The sequence below is a fragment of the Pimephales promelas genome, chromosome 17 (assembly GCF_988280905.1).
Source record: "Pimephales promelas chromosome 17, fPimPro1.hap1.1, whole genome shotgun sequence".
NCBI lineage: Eukaryota > Metazoa > Chordata > Actinopteri > Cypriniformes > Leuciscidae > Pimephales > Pimephales promelas.
In genome coordinates, this window is record NC_142785.1 from 7286038 (window position 1) to 7301937 (window position 15900).

The window sequence follows — 15900 nt, forward strand, 5'->3', positions numbered from 1 at the left end:
TGTGCTCCAGGACTCCAAAGACATGAACAAACTATTTTCCAGAGGAAAATTGCTTAGCTTTTATTTATTTGTGTGTGATTTCAATAAATAATTGAGTGATTCCATTTCCGATTTATTTTTTCATTTGTCTTTATGGTCCCATAACTTATTTTACATTCAGGTGACATCAATGTAACACAAATATGCTGAAAGTTCAATTTGTCCTGAAAAAAAAGAGGTGTGTCAATTGTCTGTGCACCAAAGGGTTGATATTTTACAAGCTTTTTTAGTAAATGACACCAGACGGAAAATTTATTGTAAAAATACCCTTAGGTCTCAGAGGGTTAATATAAGGGCTATATGTCAGTGTTGTTTGTTTTATTGTTTTATTTTGTTTAAAAATAATAATTTGTGACATTTTTAATGTGTTTTCTGATCAGTAACACTTGGGTACTACAAAACAAATTAATTACCCTCAAAATTGTGCTGTTTATTCTTATTTTATCATAAGTACTTGTTCAACTGTAAGTTATTTCACTTTACTTAACGAGAAAATGTTGTACGTTTTTGTAATTATTATATTTTGCACTTAAATTACAGCTTTGTCTTCACTCTTTAACACATAGGATTTTACCTCTCACCGCGGTTTGAACAGTGTTCATCTTGCGTGACTGATCAAATAAAAATGAATTATTAATGAAAAGTGTACTTTCAGGGTTATTTCACCCATAATTTTGTCATTATTTACCCTTGTGTAGGAACAAACCCGAGAAACATAAAAATTAAAAAAAGAAGAATGTATGTGATCAATAAGTTATGACAACTTTATGTCTACATTGCTTTAACTCAACAAAATAAGTTAAGCAATTTACAACTTTTTTAAGTTATACTCATAACTTACACTTTTATAAGACTCAACTGATTTAAGTCAGTTTAATGTAATTTAAGTTGAAATGACTTAAACATTAAAGTTGATTATACTTAAAAATTTAAGGCAGCAACTTTGTAATTTAAGTTGAAATGACTTAAAAATTAAAGTTGATTATACTTAAAATTTTAAGACAGCAACTATTTAAAGTGTAGAAGACATTTTAAGAAATTATGTTTTAAAACCTTTACCATCATTCTTCAAAACGTCTTATTTTGTGTTCCACAGAAGATAGCAAGTAGGGACGACTTGAGTGCGAGTAATTCATTTTGGGGTATAAACTAAACTTCTAATGCAATTGCTCTTTAATCTTCTCACTATGACCACTTCTGAAGTTATCAAAGTCACCTTGGTCAGTCAGCAGCCTAAAGGCAAGGCCAGTCGATGTCTTAAAACTGTCTCTGCGACGAAAAGCCCTATCCACAGTGCCAATCTACCTGTCCCCTTTGTCTATTGTCTGGTATAGGGGTAGTCAGCCAGTGGGTTGGACTACCTGGTGTGAGGCAAGAGGTGGGGGGCAGAGGATGGCAGGGAGAAGTTAGACACCTATACTGCAGGCTCTGCTGGTCAGTCTCAGTCATGAACATTGGCTTATACACAAAAGATTAAGACAGGTACCGTGAGGAGAAGCAAAACAGGGCAGAATGGTGAGGTGCTGGAAGCATTCAGAAGCCGGTCTGGAGGACCCACGGAGCATGGTGAGAGTTCATGTGGTTATATTGCTGTTTCCATTAGCAGAAAACATGCTTCACTCTGGAACCTTTCCATTGTGCAAAAGAATATACAGTGTAAAATATATATATATATATATTGTTGGTTTAACTTAAAGTAAATAACTTGGTTGCATTTCAATTAATACAATGAAAGAGATTGGTTTAATCAACAGAAACTCAAAATATTAGGTTATCTGAACCACGTAAATTAAGTTGATTTTACAAAAGACAAAATCTTTTTTTTTTTTCTTTGTTTTTACAGTGTAATTGGAAACGATTCTTTAGATTATTAAGATGTTCTTAACACCAAAAAAAAAAAAAAAAAGTTCATTGAAAGGTTATTTGGGGAACCCAAAATGGTTCTTCTATTGCATCACTGCAAAACCAACCTTTTGGAATTTTTATTTTTAAGAGTGTAACACAAATATGTCAGTTTGTGCTTTGCTTAGCTCTGTTTTATGTCTTGCTTATGTGTACAAACCATAAATATTCAACAATGTGAATGTGCAATGGCCTTACTCGGAGGGAGATGAACGTGTGTTTGGATTTTCTAGCACTGTGGTCCCGTCAGCTCCTCCAGGGTTCCTCACAAAGTTCTCTGGTGCAGTCTCACTGCCATGCTGCTCGTTGTTATCATTGCTCTCAGTGTGACGGCACATCTAGGGCTTCAGCATAAGACACAAGTAAGAGTCAAAATGTGAACATTTTCAAGCTTCATTAAACACTTTAGCACCTAAAACAAACCTTTTCCCACAGTCTTCCCTGCAGGTTGTCAGAATTCCCGATCACATGGGTGACTTGATCAATCAGTCGGCTTTGATTGACAAGCACAACAGCGTAGTGACCTACTCCGTGACTTCCCATGTCAACTACACCTCCACTGTGATTTTTGACATGAGACATGTAAGACTCTTTTCTTTCTGCACAGATTAGGCTTTTCCTCTAAAGCTCGGTTACATTTCCCTATCTCTCTTCCTCAGGGGTTGGTATGCTATAAACCTGACAACCAAGACAGCTGCTTTCTTCGCCGGATGGAAAGCTTGGATTACGAGAACGTGCAATCTCAACTAAACAAGACGGAGCAACAGGTAAAAGATTTCAGCTTGTCGAGCTTCTTAGTTTTGTGCTGGACCAAAATATCTGATGGTAACCTGCAATAATACAAAAATACAAATATAGAATGTATACATACACACAATCGTTTAAAAGCTTGGGTACAGAAAGGTGTATTAAATTGATCAAAAGTGACTTTTCAAGACGTTTTAAAAGCTTTCTTTTTAACCCTCTGATTACCTTCATTTGCGTCTACACTCATTATCTTTGGGGTCTCCAGGGATCCCAAACAATGACATTTAATTTTGTAACAGAATAATATATATATATATATTTTTACAAATGTAATTTTAGTCTGTTTATTAATGTTTTTACTCAACATCTGTGCAGTTTTTGGAGGATTTTTGATATCTTTTAAATTTCTATAAATAAATAAATAAATATTTATTTAAAAAGGCTTTTTATGTAAAACAGCATTTTATGTCAAATTTACTTTATAAAAGACCCATATTTCTAACTTTCATTTATGGGGATAACATGGATCATTTTAAATGATTTAATGTAAGATTTTTATTGCCCATTTTATTGGAAAATGCAGTTTTAAAATAAAAAAAAGTCACTTTAACCACTAGATGGACATAGACCTCCACTATAAGCTATTTGTTACGTGATTAACCAAACTACATATCTTTTCACAAGTTTTTCCAGTTGGATTCATATCTAAATATGACAAAATCACAATTATAACACACAAAAAAACTTTTTGTCAAAGTTTAGCATTTTTTGTACTGGCAAATTTTTTCAATAATGTTACATTATGCTTAGAATCAAACCTGAGCAAGACTCCAAGTGTTGGAGTCTTTAGATTTTATAATTGATTTCAATCATCTGTTTTTATTATAATTCTACAATTTCACTACAGTAACTGTAACAGAAAAAAAAAAAAATAATACAGAAATTAACAGTTACTTTCTTCGTTGTTTCTGATTTTGATGATGAATTTTGTATATTCACTATGCGGGGCCCCAAAGATAACAAGTGTCGGCATTTTTTCACGCTAACATAAAAACAGATATCATTCCAATATTGTTTTTTGTTTTTTTGGTAGATCAAGACAGTTTTAAAGGGTTAGTTCACCCAAAAATGAAAATTAAGTCATTAATTACTCACCCCCATGCTGTACCAACCCCGTAAGACCTTCGTTCGTCTTCGGAACACAAATGAAGATATTTTTGATTAAATTTGAGAGCTGTAACGTTATAACTACCACATTGGCTCCTAAGGGACTGCCTCTTGACGGCCCAAAAAGTCAATGAAGAAAATGTTTAAATATCCCAAGTGACTACCGTGGCTCAACTATATGTTTATCAAGCGACGCGAATACTTTTTGTGCGAAAAAACAAACAAAAATAACGAGTTTATTCGACTATTTTTTTCTTCCTTGTAGGCCAGAACGAGACTTCCTTATAGATTTCCACGACGCATGCGCGAGATTTGCGATCTGCGTACACAGCTTACACTACTTCAGATCGCAATTCTCGCGCATGCGTCGTGGAAATCTATAAGGAAGTCTCGTTCTGGCCTACAAGGAAGAAAAAAATAGTCGAATGAACTCGTTATTTTTGTTTGTTTTTTCGCACAAAAAGTATTCGCGTCGCTTGGTAAACATATAGTTGAGCCACGGTAGTCACTTGGGATATTTAAACATTTTCTTCATTGACTTTTTGGGCCGTCAAGAGGCAGTCCCTTAGGAGCCAATGTGGTAGTTATACAGATCTCAAATTTAATCAAAAATATCTTCATTTGTGTTCCGAAGACGAACGAAGGTCTTACGGGGTTGGTACAGCATGGGGGTGAGTAATTAATGACTTAATTTTCATTTTTGGGTGAACTAACCCTTTAAGAGACGTAGAAGTTTTCATGCCATTTGGACAAAGAGAACATTTTTTTTTTTTAAATTCACCAAAAGTCATTTTTGGGTCAAAAAGACCCCGAAGATAACCAGATAACTTTCTATTCATCAAAGAATCCTGAAAAAAAGACAGTATGATGGTTTCCACCAAAAATACTAGGCATCACCACTTTTTTTCAATATTGATAATAATAAGAAATGTTTCTTGAGCACCAAATCTGCTTATGATTTCTGAAGGATCATGTGACACCGAAGAGTAATGGCTGCTGAAAATTCAGCTTTCCCATCACAGGAATGAAATGTCGAGTCTCCTATTTTCCCCATATGAATGAGAATGCCAATTGCTAGGGCGTATTTACCCGGGTCACATTCAGCAGCCAAGACCCTATGTGCCATTTAAACGTAAAGCTGGCCAGCAAATTGACTGACACTTGAACGCAGCTCCGCCCCAGTGCTCTTGGGAAGATTAGAGAGCCCTTTTGGCTGCTTTCTCCTCCGTGACTCCAGAAAGGGAGTAATGGACCGCACCAGCTCAGGAGGGTTTTAGCGTAGCCGAGTCCGAATTCCACAGACCATCTGATCCACCTCGGCTGGATCGCGTTACAGGATAGGACCACAGGGTGCACAATGGCCACTCTGTTGGCTTTTTCCTCTTAGAAATCACTACTGGAAAGACAGAGCTCCCGTCCATAAACAGAGCAGAGACCTGTGCTGGACACACTTCTCTCAGCACTTAACAAGATTCATGCGCTGGGTTATGATCTGTGCAGAATGGCATGGGTTGTTGAACCGATAAGTATCGCTGACCACTTAAAACTCTGGTCTCGGTTGAGATTTTTGCATCATTGCGTTTGATTAAAGCCATTAGAAATCTTTTAGGAAACTCAATCCGTGGTCAATAGCCTTTTGAACCAGATTTCCAATTTTTGGTGCACAATGAGCTATTGATAGGCATAAACTGCCCGTCTCAGGCTCGCTCAAGCATCACTCCGCTTTAACAAGTGTCTATCTGATCTCTCAGTGGAGTAAGTGGTGTAATTACAAATGGCTTTTGTACTAGAGGAAACACTTAAACCCCTCAGACACAATTATACGTTTAGGAGTTATACAGTGTTTGCGTTCACATAGGAACAATATGGCGAGTCGGTATCACAGAATTAGCGGGTAATTTACTCTGCAATGATATACAGTGAGATATGTGATGATTCTCACAGGTTCGTCAGGTCTGGGTGGTGGGAAATCAGACTGAAAAACACACCGAGTTTTTGGGAGTGCTGCCCGGCAGTCGTGTTGAAGCTTCCACCCTTCAGGAACCTCTTCAGTCCCTCTGTCAGCAGGCCTCTGTGTACTGGACGAGAAGATCTGATGGTGAGGTTATGTCAAACATATATTTACTCATCAAAGAATCCAGATAAAAAGTATAAGTTTCCTCAAAAATATTAGGCAGCACAACTGTTTTCAATATAGATAATAATGAGCATCAAATCAGAATGAATACTTACCTATGATACATATTCTTACCTTTTTCTGTGTGACATTTTTGTTGTTGTAATTGTTCGTTCATGGTTCCTCTCTCCTTTTTACTTCATTTGCTATGTGCACACTAAAGCAGGAACAGGTTCTCTACAATCGACACACCACTCACATTAAAATTCAGCTTTGCTATCACATAAAATTGTGATAACATCTCACAGTATTACATTTATAACTGTATTTTTGATCAAATGAATGCAAGCATAAAGCATAAAAAACAATCAAATGACAGCATTTGTGGCATAATGTTACAGTGAAGCATGTACAGTGGAAGTGGCCAATTTTTTTGGATGATTTAAAAGCAGAAATATAGTGAATATAATTTTAGACATTTACCCCTAGTTTCATAGACAAGGAAATGCATGTTTGAGCTGTTTTAACTGAAAGCAACTTGCACTGATATATCTTAAAAGATGTCAGTGCCCTTGTTTGGTCTCAAGATTCACACCAGTAATGTTTTTTTTCTAAGGAACTTTATTAAAGCTACTGTGTCAATGTCCTGAATTGAACTGAAGGCCTAATCCTGGCTTAATCTAAGCCCTGTCTCTAAAACCAGGCCATAAACACTTACATTAAAGGAGTAGTTGACTTTAAAAAAAACTTTTGCTGATAATTTACTGACCCCCATGTCACTCTTTCTTCAATCGAAAAGAAATTAAGGTTTTTGATGAAAACATTCCAGCATTTTTCTCCATATAATGCAGTTTACTGGTAACCAAACGGTTCAAGGTCCAAAAGACAGTTTCAGTGCAAAATGAACAAATCTTTTTTCGTGTCATTTGGTTCATTCAACGAACGAAATGAACGAATTGACTCTGGAAAAGATTCGTTCATTTTGATGAACGAGTTCGAACTGGAGAGTCACACAGAAGGAGACCATTTGAGCTTATAAATCTTAAACTTTGTTATTATTATTATTATTATTTTTTTAAATGACCTATGTTTTCGCTTGATAAGACCCTTATTCATCGTCTGGAATCGTTTAAAGCCCTTTGAACCATAGATATCCACAATAAAGGCTAGATATCTCCTCCACGCTGCTGGCCAATGGAGTTCGACATCTGCACCTGGCGGCCATCTTGTCACAGGCAGCTCGCTCACTCGTAACATTGTGTTTTAATGGTGCATGTACTTTTTAAATAACCATAACTTGCTCAATTTTATACCGATTTTCAAACGGTTTGGTTTGTTATAAATTTCATAGATGTAGTTATTACACTGCATACTTATCAATAATAAGTGTATAAATAAATAATTATCCACAATTATAGCCAGGTTAATAACGATTGTAAGAAACCAAACCGTTTATAAATCCATCAAGATTTCAACGTGATAAGAGTATTTGTGTTCATGCTGATTACTCATCTTACATCAGCTTGCCTGTGACAAGATGGCCGCCGGTGATGACGATAGAAACTCGCTAAGACATCTAGCCATTATTGTGGATATCGATGCTTTCAACAGGTCTTTTGGACCTTGAACCGTTTGGTTACCAGTAAAGTACATTATATGGAGAAAAATCCTGGAATGTTTTCATCAAAAACCTTAATTTCTTTTCGACTGAAGAAAGAAAGACATGGACATCTTGGATGACATGGGGGTGAGTAAATTATCAGCAAAAGTGAACTACTCCTTTAAACTTGCATTCTTGTGCTAAAACGTTTGTATTACTAACCTTTTCATGGTTGTTTTAGGTGATATGTTGCTATGGCGAGAAAGTTGTAAATTTGGGTATAACTTCACACAGGAAGAAAAGAGATTTATTTTTTATTTTACACTGAAATCATCGTGTTTCTGCTATACTACTGAAGCAGTGAGTACTTTGTCATTTACAAACTGGCCCCATTCACTTCCATTGTAAGTGTCTCAATGTAATCCAGATTAAAAAAAAGGAGAAAATACATTTTAGTGGTAATACCACAAATGCTGTAAATTAAACTGTACATTGTACTTTTAAATAAAATGTTAAAACATTGTATCAATTGATTTTTGTGACAAGAAATGTACAGAAGACATTTAACAAGCCAAGAACGTGCTGAGTTTCTCTATAAAGAGCACAGTGTGACATGACAGAAACCTGATCCAGTATTCCAGTTAGATGGAGTTTTGACCTTTTTAGAGTAACAACCAGCAGAGCATGAACAAGGAACAGGACATTGATTATGATTGTCAGCGGCACATCTATAGAAATAAGAACCTTGAGATTTCTTTTCTTTTTTTCTTCTTCTGAAGGTCCCGGGAAACAAAGACTTATTTACTTCTGCATCGACATTTGCTTCCCCAGCAACATTTGCGTTTCTGTGTGTTTCTACTACCTGCCAGAGTGACATTCCTGTGTACCAGGCTACCAGCACACGCCAGGCAAACAAACAAATGTCTTCTCATCGACGAGAGCAACTGGAAAGGCTAAACAAATGCCATATTTAATGCCAATCTGGCAACAAAGCCAGAACCATCTTGTCATGTTATCTGATAAATCATTCTCTTCATCCTCTCTTGTATTTAGCCCCATTTTTGCAGTGGTTTGAACATTACTTGGCTCAAAGACTGTAACCTGATGCAGACGAGTAATGGAAAACACTGCTGGTCTACAATAAAGCACCATTGTGTTCACTCATATATTTTAATTCAAGACGAGAATCATTCAGTGATGTCTGGATATTGGATAATAATCAAAAGCTAAATGTATTCGGATTGTGTTACTGAAACATTAATTTGCAAAATGTGTGGATGCATTCAATTACTGGGTTATATGCAACAAAGTTTATGTATCGGTTTATGATAAGGATGCATTTTGCTCAGTCTTCAGCATCATAGTCATTAAGGGGTTATCAATCATTAAAGTCCATTTAATACCATGAGGATGGTTCATAGATCCATGAGTTTCTTCGGCAAACTATCCAAGGACACTGTCATTGAAGGCCAAACACACTACCGCCTTCTGATGGCCGCTGTACTCCCGTTTGATTTCTCCGGTCTCCACACACCACAGACGTGCCAGGTTATCAGAGGACGCTGAAAATCCAGAACAATTAACATATAAGCAGGAATGCTTCAAATGATCCCAATGAGGGCAACATACAGTTGTGAAAGAAAAATGAAAAACATATTTTAAATTCCTTATTTAGCACTGTCCTGATGCACGGTGAAAACATGACATGCAGGGAAAAAATAGGTATAACAAAGTCACGAATTAACTACGGTAAGGAAATGTAACATATTTCACAAGGACACTGTGAAATAAAGTGTTACCCAAACATTATTAAGAAAGAGGAAGTAAACTTCTGACCTCTGACCAGAATAACTAGCATGAAGTATTCTTATCTTGTGTAACATTCTTTTAAAATACAACACACACAAATACAAAAACAACAACAAAAAAACAAGCCAAACCAGAAGCAGATCAAAATGGCACGACGCGAAAAAGCCATTATAATCAGTACTGATGCTGTCTACACCCAATGTGGCGCGACACGACAGGACAAATTCCTGACAGTAAAATTATGCTCCCTCCTATTTGTTGATGTACTTCAAGTGCTTGTGGTACTTCTTATATATATATATATATATATATATATATATATATATATATATACACTTTATATTAAGGGAGTAGTTCACTTTTCAAAAAACGTTTGATGTACAGAAATTATGCCCAGGTCTTTCTTTCTTCAGTCGAAAAGAAAGTAAGGTTTTTGATGAAAACATTCCAGCATTTTTCTCCATATAATGGACTTCAATGGAAACCAAACAGTTCAAGGTCCAAAAGACAGTTTCAGTACAAACAGCAAACTGTTGAAAGGGCTTTAAACGATTCCAGACGATGAATAAGGGTCTTATCAAGCGAAACGAACGTTTATTTAAAAAACAAAACAAAACGAAGTTTAAGTTTTATAAGCTCAAATGGTCGCCTTGCTCTGTACTGCGATGCACATTCGTGACTCTCCTGTTCGAACTCGTTCATCAAAATGAACGAATCTTTTTCCCAGTCAATTCGTTTGTTTCGTTCGTTGAATGAACCAAATGACTCAGAAAAAGATTCATTCATTTTGATGAACGAGTTCGAACAGGAGAGTCACAAACGTGTGTCACAGAACAGAGCAAGATGAGCATTTGAGCTTATAAAACTTAAACTTTGTTATTTTTTTATTAAAAGAGCGATCGTTTCACTTGATGAGACCCTCAATCATCGTCTGGAATCGTTTAAAGCCCTTTGAACAGGTTGCAGTTTGTACTGAAAGTGTCTTTTGGACCTTGAACCGTTTGGTTCCCAGTAAACTGCATTATGGAGAAAAATGCTGGAATGTTTTCATCAAAAACCTTAATTTCTGAAGAAAGATTGACATGGACATCTTGGATGACATGGGGGTGAGTAAATTATCAGCAAAAGTTGTCAAAAGTGAACTACTCCTTTAACCTGTTAACTGTCACCCCCCCTTTTTTGAATAGACATGAAAATGCACATTTCGAACTTAAATGGTTGTAATTCATGAATGCTTTGGAATATAGACATATGACTGGTCTTGTTTTAAAGAAGACATTTGGCAGATTTTTGTAGAAGTGAAATAAATTAATAAAGTGAAACATAAAAAAAGTTATAGAAGTTTGAGTTTATGGAAATGTACAATGTAAAAATATTAATTATTCATATTTTACATAAAATATATATTTTCAAAACCTGGGCTACTCTAAAATGGCAGAAAGATCAAAGCCAAAAATCTGAACAAGTTGTGTTTCAAATTTTAGGTTGATATCTCAAAAAATGAGCTTTCAGTAAGATTTTGTTTGAGCGCAGTACCAAACTTTTTCACTAGGGCACAATCAGACTCCATTACTGCCCATATAAGGGCGCCTGCATTTCCATTCGTGTTTGGAGTGATATGAACCATTATTTTCACAATTTTCATACAATTTCTGAAGTAGAGATCCTATTCAGGAGTAGCATGGGAAGTTTGGCAGATTTTTATATGAATTGAACCTCTAAGAAACACATACAAAGAACACGCATGTAAGTCATAGCTAGCTGCCACGTCACAAATGGTGAATTTATTATTTTTTTTCTTGATATTTTAAACTTTTCAGACCTTTTTTTTCCAAAATAATTGAATGGATTCTATCTTTTAAACTTTTGGCATGAAAACAAACTGAGGTATCTACCATTTTTTCATGATTTTTCATGTTTACTGCTATTTTAAAACAAAGGTCTGAACACGCCTTATGAGTATGAAAATATTCTTGTTTTATATTGATAAATTATGGCTCCTCTGTAATATATTTTGAAAATCAGTCACCAAATATGGAAACTAGAGATTGTAAGCTTTCAAATGATATATAGTTTGTCAATATTATTTAAGGTATTTACTAAGATATTATTGTTTTAAAAATATAGTGGCAAACGTCCCACCTGTGGGACGGTGACAGTTAAGTGGTCTTGTTTCACAGACAGGGCTTAGATTAGGCCTTTGTACACCTATTACTGGTGTGCATCTTGAGACAAAACAATGAAATATTTTAAAATATGTAATTACAAGTTGCATTCAGTTAAAAACTTGCATTTTAGTCGGCGACAAGCCTTAAGCCTAGTCTGTGAAACTTGGGGGTTAGTGTATTTAAGTAGGCTACTCTGTACTAACATTTAAATTAATAGGTTGTCGTAATGCACTTATTGTGTACAAACATGTTGTGACATTGTACTTGTATTTAAAAAATACCTGCATGTAATTAAATCTGTAATTCATTTCTTTAGTAACATCTGCAATTACACTGTTGATCCTTCCCATACACCCTTAAACCTACCCACAAAACTGGTTGAGTAATATAAGTCAACTACATTGGTTAAGATTAGGTTTAGGGGTAGTTTCAGGCCCAGTACCTAGTTATTACCCAGTTACTACAATAAGTACATCGTATGTAGACATGCAGAACAGGACTGTAAAATAAAGCGTGTGTTCACCTGTAACTATGTACTGTGAATCTCCAGAGAAGGCACAATCCCACATCCAACCTCGGGACGTCTCTCCAGGGTTGTTACTCTTAATACTCAACTCTGTCATTAGAGAAAAGTTGGAGGTTCTCCAAATTTTACAGGTCTGGTCAGCAGAGCATGTGGCCAGTAATCTAGCAAAGAGACGAAAAAAATGATGCTTTGATTTGTATAATAGTTTAAATCCACTATTTACATTTTTCACTGTTCTCCCATTGTTTGTCAGATTAGCGTTTTGCAAGACACTTACGTGGAGTCTGGGCTGAATTTGCAGCGTAACGAGTAGCGTTTGTGGGCAGGGATCTTGGTCTTGGGTATCAGTTGTGTCACCTCATCACCTATTCCTCCAGCTAAATTCCACACATAACAGTTCCCCTACAGTGAAAGACAAATAAACCAAATCTAACCAACCTCAACGAAATGGTTCAGATATAATATAAATATATGCAGTACATATAAGCACAACTTCATAAGTAATATGGCATTTTGAAGGTTTAAAGTGACAGTTCACTCAAAAAAGTCATCATTTACTTGCCCTCATGTTGTTCCAATGAAGGTTCCTTTGAATGTCTAACTTTGGCGGTTCATAAAGAGATATTATGAATTTATTTTACGATCTCTTTATAAAAGTTTTGGGTGGATACTAGACATCCAATGTCTAAAGATGAACGAAAGTCTTACGCGCTTGGAACGACATGAGGGTGAGTAAATGATGATACAATTTTATTTTTTGGTGAACTATCCCTTTAAAGGAGAACTCCGGACAAATTTAACATTGAGCTAATTTTTTTTTTGTACATTTGGAGTGCTGTCAGTACAGACAAAAATGACAAAACTCGGTGTTGCTTACACCAAGTTATCGTCGATTTAAATTCGCTCCCTGTTGACTTCAATGGGGCATGTTCTAAACCTGCTTTTAGCCTCTTAACATCCTTGATTTGTCATTACGAGTGCACAGCCATGTGAGTGGTGTTATTAAGAGATGATATTCACCAATGATCGCGCGTGTGAACTCGACAATCAACTACTGTGGGCTTCGACCGAAAACAGGAAGCAAATAGAGGGATGTGAGCTGGCTGAATTAACATCATTTTTATTCATATCTTTCACATCTACTGCAGTCAGATTGACAGTGGTCACTCTTAATAACACCACTCACATGACGTAATGACAAATCAAGGATGTTAAGAGGCTAAAAGCAGGTTTAGAATATGCCCCATTGAAGTCAACGGAGTGATTTTTAAAAAGACGATAACACGGTGTTGGCAATATAGATTTTTGTCATTTTTATCTGTACTGACAGCACTCCAAATGTACAAAAAAATGAGCTCAATGTTAAAATCGATCGGACTGCTATTGGTTACTGACCGAGCTGTTGACTGCAGCCATATAACTAGCATCAGGATCAATATGGACTGAATTGACAGACACATCTGGCTCTGGAATGAGCTGTTCATTGTGGTCTGTTTTCAAATCCCAGATATGGATAACACCACTTTGGTCCCCAACGATTAATTCAGCCTAAAGCAAAAAAAAAAAAAGTAGAGAAAATGTACATGTTTGTTCGACTGGTTTGATTGCGACTGCGAGCATCAGTAGCAGATAATGAAATATTATCCAACTGACCTGATTGGGATGAAGACACACACAATTAATAGGTGCATTGACTTGAAATATCCTTTGGCACTGTAGGTTTCTTGACCTGAATGAAAACAGTAGCACTTAAAGGGTTAGTTCACCCAAAAATGAAAATTCTGTCAGTATTTACTCACCCTCATGTTGTTCCAAACCTCTATGTGTTTATTTGTTCTGCTGAACACAAAGGAAGATATTTGGAAGAATGTTGTAATCAAACACATCTCATTCCCCATTGACTACCATAGTATGTATTTTTTCCTATGGGGAATGAGATCTATTTGATTAAAACATTCTTCCAAATATCTTCCTTTGTGTTCAGCAGAACAAATAAACACATAGAGCTTTGGAACAACATGAGGGTGAGTAAATACTGACAGAATTTTCATTTTTGGGTGAACTGACCCTAAAGCATCTTAAAACAGACTTTATACATACAGCAGAAAGCTTATACTACCTCAGGTCCCAGATGCGAGCCATGCAGTCTTCCCCACCCGTGTACATCCACCGACCATCCTCGTGAAAGCCGACAGACGTGATGTTCTTGCTGACGCCATCGTAATTGATCACAGGGTTTGGATTATTTGAGTTTAAGTCATACATACGTATGTGTTGATAACCTGAAATGCAAGAACAAAAGTACAGTGTGAAAACAACACAAGTATAGGAACAAAAACAGTTTGCAATGTTTGTAGATTTCTATGTAATGAGTTGCATGCTGAACTTACCAGCAGCAGCAATCATGCTTCTGTCAGGCGTTACTTCAAGAGAATTTACCTGCTGGTGTTTGAGTTAAGCATCTTTAACGTATTTTTTGTTCCAGCTGTCCCTTGTGAAAAAGAAGTGCACGACACATTGGAATATTTATCTTAAAAAAAAAAGAGTTTTTATTACAGAAATATTATTACAGAAATATTATACTTAAGTGCAAAGTGAACTTAATGTTTTAATAAACTTAATCACATTCTTTGCAATTAAATGAAAATGTATTCTATTTAAAAATTGTATGAAATGCAATTAGATGAACTGCATTGTACAATTTTTGACCCACTTAAGGAGGACTAAAGTACATTTTTATATGTAATTTCATTATTACATTGATTTTCAAATATTTAAAGTGTACTTCTAAAGGTTCTTACAGACATTTATGATTACTAAAATACACTTGCATGTTGAAATTAACTGTTATTTCTATTGAAATGTGTATGTCATCTATTTAAATAGATTTGTAATTACACATTTGTAATGATGAAGGTACAATTTAGTAATATACTAATACTGAATAAAGCACTACAGTTAAAATTATAATCAAGTACTTTAAAACAATTGTAAAGCACAACAAAAGATTTATTTTACACTTTATTTTAGGGTGACTTTGTTAGCATGTAATTATATAAGTAGTGTACCAAAAGTAATATTCATTCACAACATGTTCTTACTATATGGTTGTGGTTAGAAATAGGTTTGGGTTAGGGTAGTAATTATGCATAATTTACTGTTAATACTACAGTACATGTAACAACAAGGACACTAATCTAGTGTTACCAAAACTTCTATTTTGACATTAATACAAAGTGAACTTTTTAAAAGTGTCCTCCAAGTGTGTTAAGAACCGTAGTCCTGAAAGTGAAGGATACAGAGTCCTGGTGCTGGACGGTTCTCGTGCAGATGCCGCTGTGAGCCTGCCAGAATCTCACGGTGTGATCATAACCAGCAGTGGCGAGAATCACCGGATCACTGCCCACGGTGCCTTGATTCACATTCATGATGAACTCAATCCAGACCTAACCACAACTTCGCAGGAGAATGATTCGTTTTAGCAGTGGCTGTTGTTGAAAATTCATGAATACACCTCGATACGTTTTAATGTAACGTTAAATGTTTCTGTTAATGTTGGCAACAGGATCAAGAGAACAATCTGTCGTGATAGCTTGAAATTGCTTTTATGGTGTTAAAATGCTCTCTGAACTTGATTAAAAAAAGAGAAAGTGTCGATGTTCTTACCTGAGGGCGAATAATGCACTAGAAATTCTAATAGATAACCGTAAAACTACGATCTCAACAGCGAAATGAACATTATTTACAAATGTCAAATCTAAGCGGCGCTCCATCCAAACCAGTCCTCACAGAAACAATTCCTAAATAAAAGGTTCCGAGGCAGCAG

At 35.8% G+C, this 15900-nt stretch overlaps 2 protein-coding genes and 1 long non-coding RNA gene across 5 annotated transcripts; 1 reads left to right on the forward strand and 2 right to left on the reverse strand.

The window, feature by feature from the left end:
* Positions 1 to 978: 978 nt before the first annotated feature.
* Positions 979 to 6738, reverse strand: LOC120487961 (uncharacterized). The gene is made up of 4 exons (XR_005624526.2): positions 6107 to 6738; positions 5844 to 5933; positions 2140 to 2285; positions 979 to 1667 (listed from the first exon to the last, which is right to left on the reverse strand). It is a non-coding gene; the product is annotated as an uncharacterized LOC120487961 (long non-coding RNA).
* bricd5 (BRICHOS domain containing 5) lies at positions 1514 to 8445 on the forward strand. 2 transcript variants are annotated; one of them, XM_089121846.1, is made up of 6 exons: positions 1514 to 1605; positions 2175 to 2303; positions 2377 to 2523; positions 2601 to 2738; positions 5800 to 5953; positions 8351 to 8445. In XM_089121846.1, the coding sequence occupies exons 1-6, from the start codon at positions 1552 to 1554 to the stop codon at positions 8443 to 8445; spliced, it is 717 nt and encodes a 238-aa protein (XP_088977972.1). In that variant the 5' UTR covers positions 1514 to 1551. The 2 variants fall into 2 exon arrangements, with proteins under 2 accessions (XP_088977972.1, XP_039540333.2); XM_039684399.2 differs by having other exon boundaries at positions 2601 to 2708.
* Positions 8242 to 15885, reverse strand: mlst8 (MTOR associated protein, LST8 homolog (S. cerevisiae)). 2 transcript variants are annotated; one of them, XM_039684397.2, is made up of 9 exons: positions 15741 to 15885; positions 15374 to 15530; positions 14465 to 14516; positions 14194 to 14356; positions 13728 to 13803; positions 13470 to 13622; positions 12352 to 12476; positions 12072 to 12235; positions 8242 to 9133 (listed from the first exon to the last, which is right to left on the reverse strand). In XM_039684397.2, the coding sequence occupies exons 2-9, from the start codon at positions 15500 to 15502 to the stop codon at positions 9015 to 9017; spliced, it is 981 nt and encodes a 326-aa protein (XP_039540331.1). In that variant the 5' UTR covers positions 15503 to 15530; positions 15741 to 15885; the 3' UTR covers positions 8242 to 9014. The 2 variants fall into 2 exon arrangements, with proteins under 2 accessions (XP_039540331.1, XP_039540332.1); XM_039684398.2 differs by having other exon boundaries at positions 15374 to 15520; positions 15741 to 15843.
* Between the last annotated feature and the right edge of the window lie 15 nt (positions 15886 to 15900).